Source organism: Chelmon rostratus, chromosome 10 (assembly GCF_017976325.1).
Source record: "Chelmon rostratus isolate fCheRos1 chromosome 10, fCheRos1.pri, whole genome shotgun sequence".
Taxonomy (NCBI): Eukaryota; Metazoa; Chordata; class Actinopteri; order Chaetodontiformes; family Chaetodontidae; genus Chelmon; species Chelmon rostratus.
The window spans coordinates 3224105-3238576 of NC_055667.1; the positions used below are offsets into that span (position 1 = coordinate 3224105).

At 44.3% G+C, this 14472-nt stretch overlaps 2 protein-coding genes across 3 annotated transcripts in view; both read right to left on the reverse strand.

Annotated features, from left to right (window-relative positions):
* arhgap4b (Rho GTPase activating protein 4b) overlaps positions 1 to 7764 on the reverse strand; it is a 31368-nt gene extending 23604 nt beyond the window's left edge. Inside the window, exons 1-2 of the mRNA XM_041946166.1 lie at positions 7628 to 7764; positions 333 to 659 (exon numbers count right to left, since the gene is read on the reverse strand). Coding sequence (XP_041802100.1) covers positions 333 to 402 — 70 coding nt within the window. The 5' untranslated portion in view covers positions 403 to 659; positions 7628 to 7764. The remainder of the gene's footprint in view (positions 1 to 332; positions 660 to 7627) is intronic.
* Positions 7765 to 8835: 1071 nt separating this feature from the next.
* zgc:103759 (U8 snoRNA-decapping enzyme) lies at positions 8836 to 12607 on the reverse strand. 2 transcript variants are annotated; one of them, XM_041946172.1, is made up of 5 exons: positions 12568 to 12607; positions 12254 to 12385; positions 11959 to 11999; positions 10121 to 10358; positions 8836 to 10010 (listed from the first exon to the last, which is right to left on the reverse strand). In XM_041946172.1, exons 2-5 carry the CDS (start codon positions 12383 to 12385, stop codon positions 9765 to 9767), a joined length of 657 nt encoding a protein of 218 aa, XP_041802106.1. In that variant the 5' UTR covers positions 12568 to 12607; the 3' UTR covers positions 8836 to 9764. The 2 variants fall into 2 exon arrangements, with proteins under 2 accessions (XP_041802106.1, XP_041802105.1); XM_041946171.1 differs by having other exon boundaries at positions 12503 to 12590.
* Between the last annotated feature and the right edge of the window lie 1865 nt (positions 12608 to 14472).

The window sequence follows — 14472 nt, forward strand, 5'->3', positions numbered from 1 at the left end:
TTTTTACTTTGATCGAAAGCATGCTGTGTTCCTATCGACTGTAGGAGACTCTGCATGGATTGTCATCACGTTCCAGAGAAGGGCGACGTCATCAGTTTGTGAGTGCACACATGTACAGCACACACAGTATATGCACGAATACAATCAGTGAGAGTCCACGGCTAGATGACTGTGCAGAGCAACTGCACACATTCATACATGACTGTGCACTTACCTGCATGCATGAATGCATATAAGGAAAGCACATGCACAAGCAGAAGCGCGATAAAGGGCTCAGGTGTACACAGAGACGAGCATGTGACGCGTACGCATGCACATCTGGAGTGACTTACCTTTCATCTGCGATTCGTACTCAGCCAGACTCCCCTTCTCCCTCCTCAGCTTTCCATGCGAGGTCATCATCTTTGACTCCCTCCTCCCTGAACCTTGATTCCTCTCGAAGCCTCACAGTCGCCCCTCACAAACCCTTTCAGCCTCAGTGCCTGCTCCGGCTCTGCAGTCTGTGACCTTTCACCCTGACCCCTTTGGCCTCTGCTGCTCTACAGCTGCGTGCAGGACATCAGCATCAGTGTCGACGGGCTGCGCTTGAGAGGAATTTCGGTTGTGCTGATAGGTCCCCTGGGTTTCTGATATGAATACTGATCCATAGGTGAAGTGGCCTGAAAAATAAAGGGAAGAGAAGAAGTGGATATGAATGACAACAAAAGGGGATTCCTTGAGACCAGAATGAAAAAAATGAGAGTGCCGGACAAAGAGGACAAATGAGGCCAGGGCGACAAGACGGAGAGAGACAGTGACACCAGAGAAGGGAGATTTAATAGGAGGGACAGTGGGGATGGGGGGGCAGAGGACCAGGATGGACAGTAAGAGGCCAGAGTGATGGGATGTGAGGAAGGATGAAGGATGGGGGATGGGAAGATGAGAGGTGATGACTAACAGCAGTAATGAAGGACATTCAGTGCCCTGAGGTCGTGGGTTGGGGGTGTCCATAAAGGTAATGGTCACATAAACAAGCAAATGCCTCCAATTGTTCTTTTACACACTGTTCAAGCTTATCAAGATTCCTCGAAGAGGTCAAAGATGAGAACCAGGGGGCCACAGGAGGACGGTGGAAACACTGTTTGGAGACCCACCTCATACTGGCCTGTGATCATCATCGATGTTGTTTACACGTGTTAAAGGGAAACATCACCAATTTCACACGTCAAAGTCAGTCTCCTCATCATGAGATGTACCACTCAGCCTGTGAAATACAGCCGTAAGCTGTCCTACTGATCATCATCACCGTCATCAGGGTTATCATAACAGAGAATTCCTGAATGTTTTCCTAATTGTTAATCGGCATAGGAATCTATTATTTCCACTTCGCTTCATAGTGAATGGGTTAAAGTACTACAGTACTCATGAGCCTCAGCCCCCACTGTTGCTGTGGAGAATTAGCCAGTAAATGTCGCAAATCGGAGCTGTTGCCAATTCAAAACACTTTGTTGCTGCATTTGTGAACGAAACACATCAGCTTTTGCTAAATACATCCAAATTTGACCCAAAATCAAAACTGAATTTGTGGCAGCTTCAGATTGTATTTCAGTCAGTCAGTCATTCGTGGCCCACATGAATGTGTATTCAGACAGAACGCATGGCGAATTCTGAAGCAGTGCAATTGCATATAAAATCAAGGGAAAGAGCCAATTAGACGAGAATTCACCAGGGGTGACATGAATGTCAATGATGGAAATTAAACATATTATTAAGTTCAGAGCAAAAATTCCTTTACATATAGACGTACAGACGAAAAAGGAGAGAGCTCAGTGGGAAATAGCAGAAAGATCCAGAGTTTCTGGTGAGTTCAGTCAGTTTGAACACAAACACACACGAGGGCACACTCCCACACACAGCCGGCTGTTGCTAGCTATCTTCCAGCTAGCGTCTGAAGAGTTGGTACATTGGATGTTTGGGTGAATCAAATCGGCTCGCACAAACGACCCAGTGGTCAAACTCATGCGAGGGTTTCACTTCACTCCGAGCTGTGGAAGTGCTCCAACGGCGATTATGTAACACTGTCTAGGGAGAAAGTGAACAGGACTTTTACCTCCAGATCCAAAACAGCTCCTCCCACCTCGCAGCTTATAAACAGAAAGCATGTGGGACAGATAGGGGGAATCCATTTCAAAGACGGGGCTGTTCATCGCGCAGAGACGGTGGAATGACAAGAAGCTCTGAGATGCATGATGGGAAGTGTTGGATCCAGCCCACCTGAGACAAAACTGGGGACTAAAAATCATCTCAGCATCTCTTTTTTTTTTTTTTAATCTGTCTGTCTTTATGGAAGTGCAATACTGAATCACTAAAGGGCCCCTTTGAAGGCAGGGTTGTACCTTTAAATGACAAGAACTGGATGCTGTTGAATAAGAAAGCCAACCCGCTACATTTACTACATTAGTCCTGCATGCACATAACATAACACCTAACATTGCATGGATGTTTACTGGTCAGCATAGACTGCACTGAAACGATAAGTTCACAAACACATTGTCTTGTCCACACACACACACACACACACACACACACACGTGCACGCGCACACACCCACAGAGGCAGCTTCACTTGCCACATCCTGTGTCAGTTTCTCAACAGGTTCTGCAATGAGTGTCAACACGAGCCATTCTCACTGGTAACATTGTTCCTCAATCAGCCTCAAGCACCAAATTCAGTCTGGTTAAAACCATGAAGGGTAACTGAAGCAAAACGTGACCAAAATACAGTCACGCCTGATATAATGTTGCCTTACACTAATCTGGTTTCATGTGGTCTCCAGTAACCCACAGAACTGTATCACTGATGCAGGTTTGACAGCATGAAGGAATTGTTTAAAAGATTTGACTCGTCGCACACATCAACATCAGCATAACTAAAGCCTATCAGTCAGAACCTAAGAAGTGCTGTTAGATCTTCACTCTCATTTCCTCTCCTGAAACGGTGTGGTCCACTGTGATCCAATTCAGTGGACGTTTCAGACAGAACTAGAGAGTTTATGCAGAAGTGCAGCGAACAAATGCAGAGAGATTTCCGCAAATGAGACTGTGAGGGCCTCGAGACCTTGGAGGCTCTGGAGGCCCTCACCAGCGTGCGACCTTAATCTGCACAGAACAAAGCGAATGTAAATGATCTGAGGCAGAGGAGGGGTTGTGAGACATTCAGCAAAAGACCGAGGAAAAGAGAGAACACGATTTACGGGTGGGGGCAGGGGGAATGGGGGGCAAGGAGATGGAGGTTATCGGGGAACAGTGTTTCATACTTAAAGTCAAGGTCACTGAAAGAAGGAGGTCATGTGGTTCACATAGTGAATATAAAGTAGACTGAAGACCAGAGAGGATACATGTGGTGCAGTGTGATAGATCCTTATTGCTACTAAGGGGATTTTCTGTTAATTTCCTCTGAAGAAAAAAATGAAAAAGTTCAAAACTGCAATACAAGTGGCGTACTGTGCTACGGCCGCTACTGAGCGGGGATTTCCTGACTTTGGCGAGAGAGCCAACCTCACTGTGCTACGCTGACCCTGTTACTGTACATTATCTTGTGACAAGCTTCTTGCAGAAGTGTGTCCCCATTTTTCAAATCCTTGCAGCTGCATTGTTTTTTAACAGCTGCCTCCTGTGAGTAGAAAATCACCCCCGATCCCTCAGATGCGAACCTGGGACTAAGCCAAACCATTGCTAATGCAGCGTAAAGAGTCCAAAAGAAAACACACGGGTGTCAGCGGCACCCTCTGATCCATGATCTCACATCCTGAAAAGATGACTTTTGGGAAATCCAAGGTTTCAGCTGAGTCGCAGCAGCAGACACAGGCGCTGAAGTGTCGTCTTTATCAGCGCAGCTGAATGTTAAAAGGCCGCACGAGAGTGTCGACCACGATCTCATGCTAATCTGTGCTGTCAGATGTGCTGCAGCTATACATCCGCTGCCCTTAACGAGTCAGGTGGAGTCAGGGGCGACACTCATCTGTGTGACAGACTGATTGGAGAGCCTCTTAAGGACACAAACGTGATTGGGAGAAGATGCATGTTATAATTTCTGCTGCAGGAGGAAGCGGGGAGATAAACCGCTGGAAGAATATCATAGAATAAAACAGAGCAGATCTTACTGGAAAACTCAAAATGGCTTTAAACATTAAAGCATAGAACAAAATACAAGCACTGAAGAGTGATTAATACTGTATTTGCACCGTGTTACCTTACTGACATGAGGGAATTAGATGAAATTATCAACGACAGACAGAGCCTGTGCTGTCAAAATTATAGAGCTTACAGCAGCTTCTGTCCGACAGACCTCGCCATGACCTGAAGTTGTTTCAGCGGGAGATTAAAATGTGTTTCAGTTTACGGTAGAGCAACAGCTGCTGGGCTCTGTCATGTATTTTCTTTTCTTAAATGATGTTATTTGGATGGACATACAGTGTCTGGCAACGATGGCACAGGTCCCTCCAGCGAAAGATGGCTTAATTAAAGGGGCACTGCACCTATTTTGCACATCAAAGTCAGCTTACTGTGTTGAGAAGTACGACTCAGACTGTGAAAATAGATGAGTCCTGTTTGGCTTGGAGGCTACGAATTTGAAACAGAACGCCTGTGTTGCCAACTTGGTTGTGGGGTTTGATACTCGTGGGTGTTAAGCAGGGACAAAGGTGCTGATGAGTGGCATTATGGGAAATGTATGATCTGGAATTCTTGGAGCATACTGGACTAAAAAGTCAGGGTACCGTGGCCTCTGCTGCATGGATTTTGACCATTTTTTCTCTCTCTCCTGTTAGTAGCCCAGCTCTATGAAGGAACAACTCAAAACTGCTGCAGTAGCTCTTTACAATTAGCTTTTGCTGAGCAGCAGCCACTGTAGCCATGAATGACAGATGCTGGAACAGTAGAACAAGAGTAGAAGAGTCACATCATCAGTTAATTGACTCAGCATCGTCAGTTAGACGGCATGTTGACTTTGCTAACATTAGCTACTTGAAGCTACTGGTCAAACCAAACCAAGGCTACAGCAACAAAACGCCAGACTGTGCTGAACTGAGTGCTGACAAATTTAACTTTTCATTTGTAAGAGTAAGAAAAGTGTTATTTTTTTACTTTCAAAAGTTACTCAGTCTCACTTTCAGATGGAATATGCATGAGCAATCAGATTCTAAGCCTGTTCTTTCTCACAGGCATGCCTCTGCTAAACACTCAAGCTGATCTTCTTTGAACGGCTGGAAGCTAACTGACGCGTCCGCTCATTCACCGGCTGCTGGATTTCAGAGCAGATCTGAAGGCGGCGCATGCAGCCGGCCCGATTGTGCTACAACAGGTAGAGCACCCTCATACTGGCTGCGGCCCCAGGTTTCATTTAGAACGTGTCATGAGATTTAGGGCGATGCAAGATTAGCTATGCAAAGTAGCAAAATCCAAACTCATAATGTCACTGACAAAGTTTGCTCCTTGCCAGAGTCTCTTTACGCTCTTTCTCAACCGCTACTCGTGCATCGCAAACAGGAAACCATATCATAGTACGCTACCACAGGTTTTTACTCTCGTGCGATCTGTAGAGAATTACTCTGTACCTGCAAATCTCACCCAAAGTTTTCAGCAGCAGCTTAATCCTGGTTCTGATCAGTGCCAAAACACACATCACAGGGACGACTAGTTTCAAGGTGGCAGTGGAAAACTGCACATAATGCATCACTGTCCTGACTTAAGCACTGTACATAGTAAAAAGGTGTACATTTATAATAAAATGGTGAAATTAATAGGCTTTGGCAAGGTAGCTTGGTAAGTATGTTTTACACACAGGATAAGGTGCCTTTCAGATCCTGCCATGGTAACTAATTGCAGTAACACTAAGGATAATTTGCCATCAGTCAGGGCTACAAAATTAAAGTCAAAGGGCACAGAAAATTTCCACTGCTGTCTACATTTCTCAGGTCCTGCCATGGTGGAGTTTTATGTAGAGGATCATTTATGGGTAATGTTTGTGGAATGCATAACTGTACGTCCTGGCAGAGGGCAAACATAGAAAATAAATGAATAAAGAAGTGAAATGAAAACAGCTGAGGACAGTCGGGCACTGTGAGGGCTCAGAAGCTGTCGGGTTGGCCACATCTGCCCGTCAGACCCCGCTGAAACCTCCACTTCTCCACCGGAGTTTCGCTGAAAAAAGGTCAATTTAGATTTGGTTCCACTGCCAATTTTTAACCCAGGTTCTACTGCACTACAGGTTGCACGAGTGAATGTCACAGTGGGGAAAAGTATCTCATACATATAGTTAAAATACTGCGCTGCACAGTACCATTTTGAGATAACTGTACTGAAGTTATTCCATTTTATGCTACTTTGCAGATTCTAAAGTCATTACATGAAAGTGATGCTCACACTTGAATAATACGTCGATAATGTATTATTCTCATTCTGCATAATGAGTCCTTAAAGCATATTTTGAGTACTGAAGAATAAAGCATTATTTATAGGCATGTGCTTTAACTTAAGTCAAATGCATTAGTTTGAATGCATGACGTTTTCTTGTAACAGAGTATTTCGATACTGTGGTAGTTCTACTTTTACTAAAACAGTCTGAGTGCGTCTTCCAACACTGCAAAATGAAAAACATTGTTGGTTAAACGTCCCTCACTGGTACGAAGCATATTCTGCATTCTGTCTGTGCAAAGCAACTGTTTTCTTAGCTGTTCTGGTGCAGCAAAAGCAAAAGCGCCAGCCATCGTTTCAGAGCCGGCTGGACTTGCTTTTCTGAGGGCGATTTTGAAAAGTACAGTATTTCACCCTCTGAGCTGCATTGCTATGATTGAAATCAATGTGGACAGTCGACTACAAGTCAACAGACAGCCATAATCTTAGCACAACCATATTGTATGTTTAAGACACCGCTTCTGATGCTGAAACTGGACCTCCTCCTAGGATTAGGAAAACTTCAACTCATCAAATAAAAAAAAAAAGAAGACCTACAAGAGCTTTTAACATTATAATTCCTCAGGCAAGGCTGGTCTGTTACATTACAATCAAATTCTTTGTTGTTGCACTGGAAACCAGCAGCACAAAGGAAATGCTACTTTGCAGATGCCTCTGAGAAGGATGTTTAAGCCGTTTGCTTATCTTCATTATATAATAACAAAATGTAAATTAGCTGTCAATACAGTTTAGTTTATGGGGTGAGGAGGGGGGGTTCTACAGCTTTAACAGTGCAGGGCTCAGGAGTGTTGAGTTATATTTACAATGACCGTAAATCACCCCATATGGTCAAGGCTCCACACAATGGCCACACAAACACCTCGGCATAATTACACAAGCATGTAAACACACACGCACACACGCGCACGCACACACAGAGCAGTGAAAATGGTGCACACATATTACATAATTGATATCCCTGACAGAAGCCTACATCCATTTGTCCACTTAGAAAAGCCCAAGTGAATACAGTGTCCCTTTAAAACAGTAAACTATATATATATACACACACATTCACTTGAGACACACACATGTACACAAGCATGCATGCACTTTTACACACACACACACAGATATATACATGTAAACACACAGGTTGTTATTGGATTCATGAGCAGCATGACAGCCGTACATACCTCACTTTATGGTCTTCCTCTGCCTCTATCTGTTCTTCAGCTCTCCTCCTCTCCTCTCATCCCTCGCTCTTGCTCTTTATCACACACACACACACACACTCACACACACAGACAGAGAGAGCAGTGTGTTTGAATCTGACAGATTTCTCTCAGCTCAGTACCCTCCTCCCTCCCTCTCACCCTCCCTCTCCCTCTAATTTCTCAGGCACACACACACACAAACACTCAAAAACAGCCCTCCCTCCCTCCTTTCTTTCTTCCCTCTCCTGCCAAATATGCCAAATAGCCTCCCCTCTCTCACTCGCGCCAGGGCTGCCTCTCTCCTCCCATTCCCTCCCTCTCTCCCTCTCTGCCTTGTGAAGCAGTGCGAAAGCCACAACCCAAGCCACGCCTCCCGCTCTCTCCTGTCCTCTGGGCGGCTATAAATACCGCTGCTGCTATGAATATACCGTCTTCCTCCCTCAGCATCCCTCGCTCCTGCTCTCTGCCTCCCTCCCTCCATCCATCCATCCCTCGCCTGCACTGCCCTCCCTCGCTCCATCCCTTTCTCTCTCCAAGCGTTTTTCCTGATGACCTTGTATTATTCGCCCTTACAGCGCCGTCACATGACAGCATCCTTTCTCTTTGCCCACTCTTGTGCAGGATGCAGCCGTTTCCACACGCATGCATGCATGCTTCAGGGAGGAATGTCCTCGAGCAGCTGCATGTGCGCGCACACACAGAAAGAGCCACAGACTTGCATAAGCACATCCACAGACAACTGGGTTTCGAACAAACCGTCTCCTTTGCTTCCTGTCTGTTGCGCCGGATGTGGTGCATTTTTTCCTCTGACAGCTGAGAAAAACACACTCTGATTGAGACACATATCGACGGCAGATCACATTGTGCTCACTCCGTCACAAATAAAATGACCTGCATCAGTAATTCTACCAACACCTGCTCAATCTGTATGCAGTCATGATTAATGGATGTGCCAGTCCCTGTAAAATGCAAGGACTCTACAACAAATCTATTGTATTTATCAAGCTGAATAAAAGACAAGTGAATGAGTGTGTTTCTCTCAGCATCTCTCATCCCCTCACTGCATCTTTTAGATACACTAAATTTATCGAACGCTGTAGCTGATTTATCACAGTGATCGCTGGCTTGTAAACCTGCTGCATGATTAATAAATCAAGGATAGACTCTGTCTTTTGCTGTATCAACTGTATTTCTGCATTGCACTCATATACATGATACTATATCCACATGTCAGGGTAGGTTCATGTTGTACACTTACAGTGGGTATCAACATTAGGCAGCATCATGTCTCTGCTCCTGCTCACTGCCAGCAGTATTGTCTGGGAATGAGGTTACTAACATCTGGTGCAGGCGCGTTATGCGCACCGAGGGTACACTTAAACGGAATCAAATCTTCGCCTGTAGGCTTTATAGTATGTCACGGACGTAATTAATCCTCGGATTGCACCAGCACCGCCGCGCAATAACTTCATAAATGAAACCACTAGAAATGTGAGCAGCACAGAGACAGACAAAGAATTCTCCCTCGTTGAAAGGAGGGTACTTTCCTGCCCCTTTGATCCGGGAATTTACATTCACTTAATACCACAAGGTGCCTATGCATTACCATGTAAGGTAGCACAGCTCCGTGTTTTCTCTGTTCATTTTTTATTATCATGCGTTGCCCTTTGTGTCTGCTATTTTGGACGCGCTCTCACTAGCTTGCAAGATGTTCAGATGTGTCAAAATTCCTGATGGAATCACTAAAATGCAATAGTCACGACATTAAGATATAAAGAGCGTTAATGAGGCAGTGTTAAGACAGTGCAATAATTGCTTTCAAACATCATGCGATTCTTTTTACGATTTTTCTCTTTGAAATCAACATTCGGGGGAGATCCAGTTGGAATATGATGGGCTGTGTAAATGACTTTATTTCCATTAATGGTACAGCAGCTCCCCAAACTGTTTGATGCACAGCAGTCGATTATGAGTCAGCAGCTCCGAATCAGAATGACGGTGTGTGTTTGTGATCGCACTAGTGTGTCACTGAAGGGATGTGCTGAACATCGCTCGTGGCCAAACTGCATCTATGTGCCTGCTGGAGATAATGTGCCGATGACGGGCCAGGTGTGTTTCAAAACCGTTTCCTCCTCGCCTCTGTGAGCGCGAGGGCCGCTTTCAGGTCCTCTGCGGTGTGTGTGTGAATCTTCAGAGAGTGCGTGAGGGCCTTGTGCAACTCCTCGGGGGCGATCAGGTTGAAGCGCAGCAGAGAGTCGACCAGCTGGGAGCGAGCGTTGCCGATGAACGAGTGCGACAGGAAGGACGCGAGGCCTCCCCCGCCTTTCATGGTGTAGAGGGGGATTCTGACCATCCCTAGAACCTGGAGAGAGAGAGAGAGAGAGGGAACAGGTGATGAGGAACAGAGCATGAGATCAGGTAAATGGCTGCAATCAGTCATTCTAGAAGGAAGAGGACAAACACACACGCTACCTCCTGTCCATGATCTGTTGCGGTGGATGCAGCTGCCCTCTCCACCTCCCTAATTTGCTCCTCCTCCATCTTCTTCACGTAAAAGTGAGTTATAAGATGCGAGGAAGAGGGGGAGGAAGCGGGGGCACGGCAGGAGTCCACATGATCATCTACCGATATAGGAAGAGCCACACCCAGCTCCTCCAACAATTCCCTGCCCAGCCCCGCCTCCAGGGTCTCCTCAGATGGGTTAACAAGACTGGAGTGTGAGAGGTCAAAGGTCAGGGTCGGATATGGAAGTAGATAAACAGTGCCAGCCACATTGCTCTCCTGAGAGTCCTGAGTGCAGAATAAATCAAGCGGATTGAAAAGCTCATTGAATTTTAAAGCCCAAGACTAGTTTGATCTCGTCCCGGGTCCCAAGAGCGTCACTAGTCATCTCGACAACCGAATCAAGTGACATACAACAACTCAGGAAACATAACTATTATGAAAAGTAGTATCAGACATCAGAACATTTCCAACAGTCAAATCCAACTTTATGAAGAGCTGAGTCCATGTCATATAAGACAAAATAACAGAGAGGCCTTATAAGACAGCAGCCACACAGCAAACACCATCGTGTGGAATCACCTACTTTCACTATCTATTGTTTGTTCTCTGTCAGAATGTTTTTCTTTTTCCAGAATTTTCCATTTTTGAGGCAGTACTTGGTCAGTTTTGTACTGTGTCCCAATTCCATACTACATACTAATGCTAAGCAGGTTCTGGGGTATGTCGTGTATTCACTCAAAATATACTCCATGCATAAAGCTGTAAGTTATGAGGCTGTACTCAGGCACGGTGATGCTTTGAGCTAAATGCTAATGTCGATTCTAACATGCTGATGTTCAGCAGGTGTAATGTTTACCATGTTCCCCATCTTAATTTAGAGTGTTAGCATGCTAATATTTGCCCTAATCAGCACTGAACACCAAGTACAACTTTTCAACTTTTTCAGGTGTTAAGTCATAAACCAGAGACTTTACGATGGCGCTAGGTGAGAGACACAGAAACGTCGGCTGAATCAAATTTCCTCATAATCCCTCCAATATCCACTGAAAAGTCAGCATGTAGTATGCACTAAACAATTCTGGACATACTTCTGAGTATGTTGCTAACACTGTTTTCCCATGATGCACTGCACAAAGGAAATGTATGAGCTGATCGCAGCAGAAAAAACTGAAACAAATTTTGAATGGTGGTAAAACAGCTTTGTAAATACCCCAGAAGGCAAGAAAATACGAATTCTATGAACATTTTGCTGAAAGTAAAGGAACATTGCATTGTTACAGCTGCCAATATATCGTTTACTCAGTACGAACACTGTATGCTAACACCAGATGGAATATACTGTATACATTTAGTATGCAGTATGGAATTGGGACACTGCTGCTTCTGACCCATTGTTCCCATCTGCTTATGCAGTTTTTCTGCCTTCTACATACATCATCATGATTTTTCAGACTTTTCTTCTTTCAGAAATTCTGGCAGTGACGACTGTAAGTCACAGATACAAAGGCACAAGTGACTCATATTAAGTTGAATTCTAATTAAGCAGTATGTGTCTGGCAATTTGAAATAGTTGTTTTTACAGCAAGATAAGGTACCCGACAAAAGAACCCGTCGTGCATATTTTCCTATGTTCCACTGTTCGTCAGCATCCCATTGAAAATGTGTGAATAGTTGTTCTGTGTCGTACAGGTTTACATCGTTTGACAGGACTCATCCGTGGAGAAAAAGAGAGGGTTACAAACCGAAGCTAAATGTACCTGTCCACAGAAGAGGATGAAACAAAAGCAGCACCAGGAAAGACTCACCCGCCAGGGAAACCCAGCAGACCGTCAAAGCGCATCTGCATCTGTGGGAAGTGACAGAGGCTGTTATGCACTCGCACACTGATGCATCCACACAGACAGACAGACACACACACACACACACACACACACACACACACACACAGAGGCAGAGGTACATAGACACAAACAGGACTGTGTAATTATGCAAACAGGCAGAAACACTGAAAGCAAAGGTCTACATCACTTCTGCATGCAAGGACTCAATCATTTCCATTCATACACTACTGCCTCCACACACACACACACTCACACTCACCAGTATAATATGTCTGATGGGAGTTCTTCCAAACAGCTGAGTTTTCGTGTCAGAGTAGAGCATCACATGACATGCATGCCTGCAGTCCGAGCACGCCAGGGCCTCCGCCCTTGACAGCTGTCCACTCGCCATCTACAAATACACACACAAACACAGAGCAAAATGACACATTCACAGTTCAGAGCTTACTGATCACTCTGAATGGCTTCCCCCCAGTCATGTGCTGCCAGTGTGACATCATCCACCTACACTTGCTCTTTTTGTTAATTTCTGTCCCTCCCTCATATGCTTGAGTCAGCAGATCTTACTGAAACCTTTTGATTAGCTTGGAGGCCTGTGGATTTGTAAGCAGAATAGCCTATGGAAAGCTGTGCAGAACCAGGAAGCCGAAATGTTACTGTATCAGAAAAGTTTTAGCTCCCTCTGCTGGTGTGGAGGCTGACAACAGCAAACCCAGACCTGCATTCAGCTTTTCATGGGCATTTATGAAGCCTGTTGCACCAATCCTTTATAATGTTTCACATATTTCAAAGTGCATACGATTTTTTGGTGTATTTTTTATATTTTTATAAGATATTACATATATTTTTTGTTTTAATTTTCTTTTCTTTCTTATTCTAATGTCGACTCTATTATAACTCTACATTAACAATGTTTTAATTTGCGTAATTGCCCATAATTCACAGTGTTTGATATTAAAAAAAAGCATAAGCTACATTTGGAAAGATTTTTACAGATATATTTGTTGTAACTTTTTCTACAAATGCAGCTCAGAACAGCATAACATTATGAAGCTGTGTATCTTCTTAGCAAAATTCTACATTCACAACAGTTGATTTTATAACGGCAAACATTTAAAATAAATAAAGAAACAAATTAATATCATGTTAAAAGTTATATTTCCATAAATGAAGTGCAACAGTACATTCTATTCAGCACGCCAACCCCCAAGCCTAACCACTCTGCTAACTACACTACCTGCAGGACCTGTTCTGGTTATGTGGTTTATAATTAGGTTTTGATGTTTGATTTGGCATTCAGCCACTGGCATATTTCTACTATTACTGTTTGCTTATGCACAGTTTCATTGAAAAAAGTTTTTCATCTTTGTCTCACGGATGAAGCTGGCAGCACTGCGAACCTCACATGATCTTACTCTCACCTTTCCTCTTTACACTGTACTCCACAGACATTTCACAGTCGTGGCACGGTGTGAGAACCTCATCCTCCTAAATGTGACCAAGACCGAGATGGCTGTGGGCTTTAGGAGGACTAGGGGTAGTTTCAACACTATTTCCATTCTGGGAGAAGAGGTAGAGGTAGTGGAGAGCTACAAATACCTGTTCACCTTGGCAACAGACTGGGCTGGAAGTGTATTATATATATATTTCTACTATTACTGTTTGCTTTTGCAGTACTATTATGAATTGAGGCAAAACCATTCAAATATGAACCAAACACAACATCATATACAAAACTGCTGTATCATCCTTCAGTCAGCATTTTTGAGCTCACCAAGTCAGTGAGGTATATAATCAGATCAATCAAATATCAAATATATGTCAGATTAAGCATGATCAGGGGTAAAGTGATGTCTAAAATGTTGACCACTCTTGGTTGTGGTATGTGAGGCCACGCAGGACCACGTGGGGTCAGATCAGGAAAAGATCAACCAGAGGTTAAAATGTTTATGGGGCTATTAGGACGTAAATCTCCTATAGAGGTAAATATAGATTATCCAAAGGACAACATTCCTTAGTGGGGCAATGACCAGAGCATGACCTGGTCTTTGAGACAAGAAAGATATGGGTGGAGTAAGAAAAAACGCCATGCTATATATTGTGTTGTCTGTATGTTAAGGGCAGAGTTTTCTGATCTGACCCTGAAGCTCTCTCAGACGGCCGGCATCTGATCTTCAACTCAAGCTTGTATCAGCAGAGTCCTCTCTACATCATCATCACACCACTGCTCAGCAGGACCTGGCTGATAAACATCCACAGCCACCGCTTGTGCAGACAGTGAGGAGCCGAACAGCAGTGCAGAACCGGACTTAACTGTTGACATCATCTATAACCTCAAGTCCGGTTGCGTTTTCAGGTATGTAGAACTACCATACCCTGGGTAAATGACCATCATCACGGACAGCGGACTTTAAGGTGTTGATGACGTTGTGAGCACTGGTTGGCTGAATAAAGCAAGCAGCTCTGTGTCTAGCCAAT

Coding starts and splice junctions, on each gene's coding strand:
- zgc:103759 (XM_041946171.1), bottom strand. CDS start 12,538: ATGAGGGAGGGACAGAAATTAACAAAAAGAGCAAGT. Junction 10,359..11,958: donor CTGCTGGGTTTCCCTGGCGG/GTGAGTCTTTCC, acceptor CTCACACTCCAG/TCTTGTTAACCCATCTGAGG. Junction 10,011..10,120: donor CAACAGATCATGGACAGGAG/GTAGCGTGTGTG, acceptor CTCTCTCTCCAG/GTTCTAGGGATGGTCAGAAT.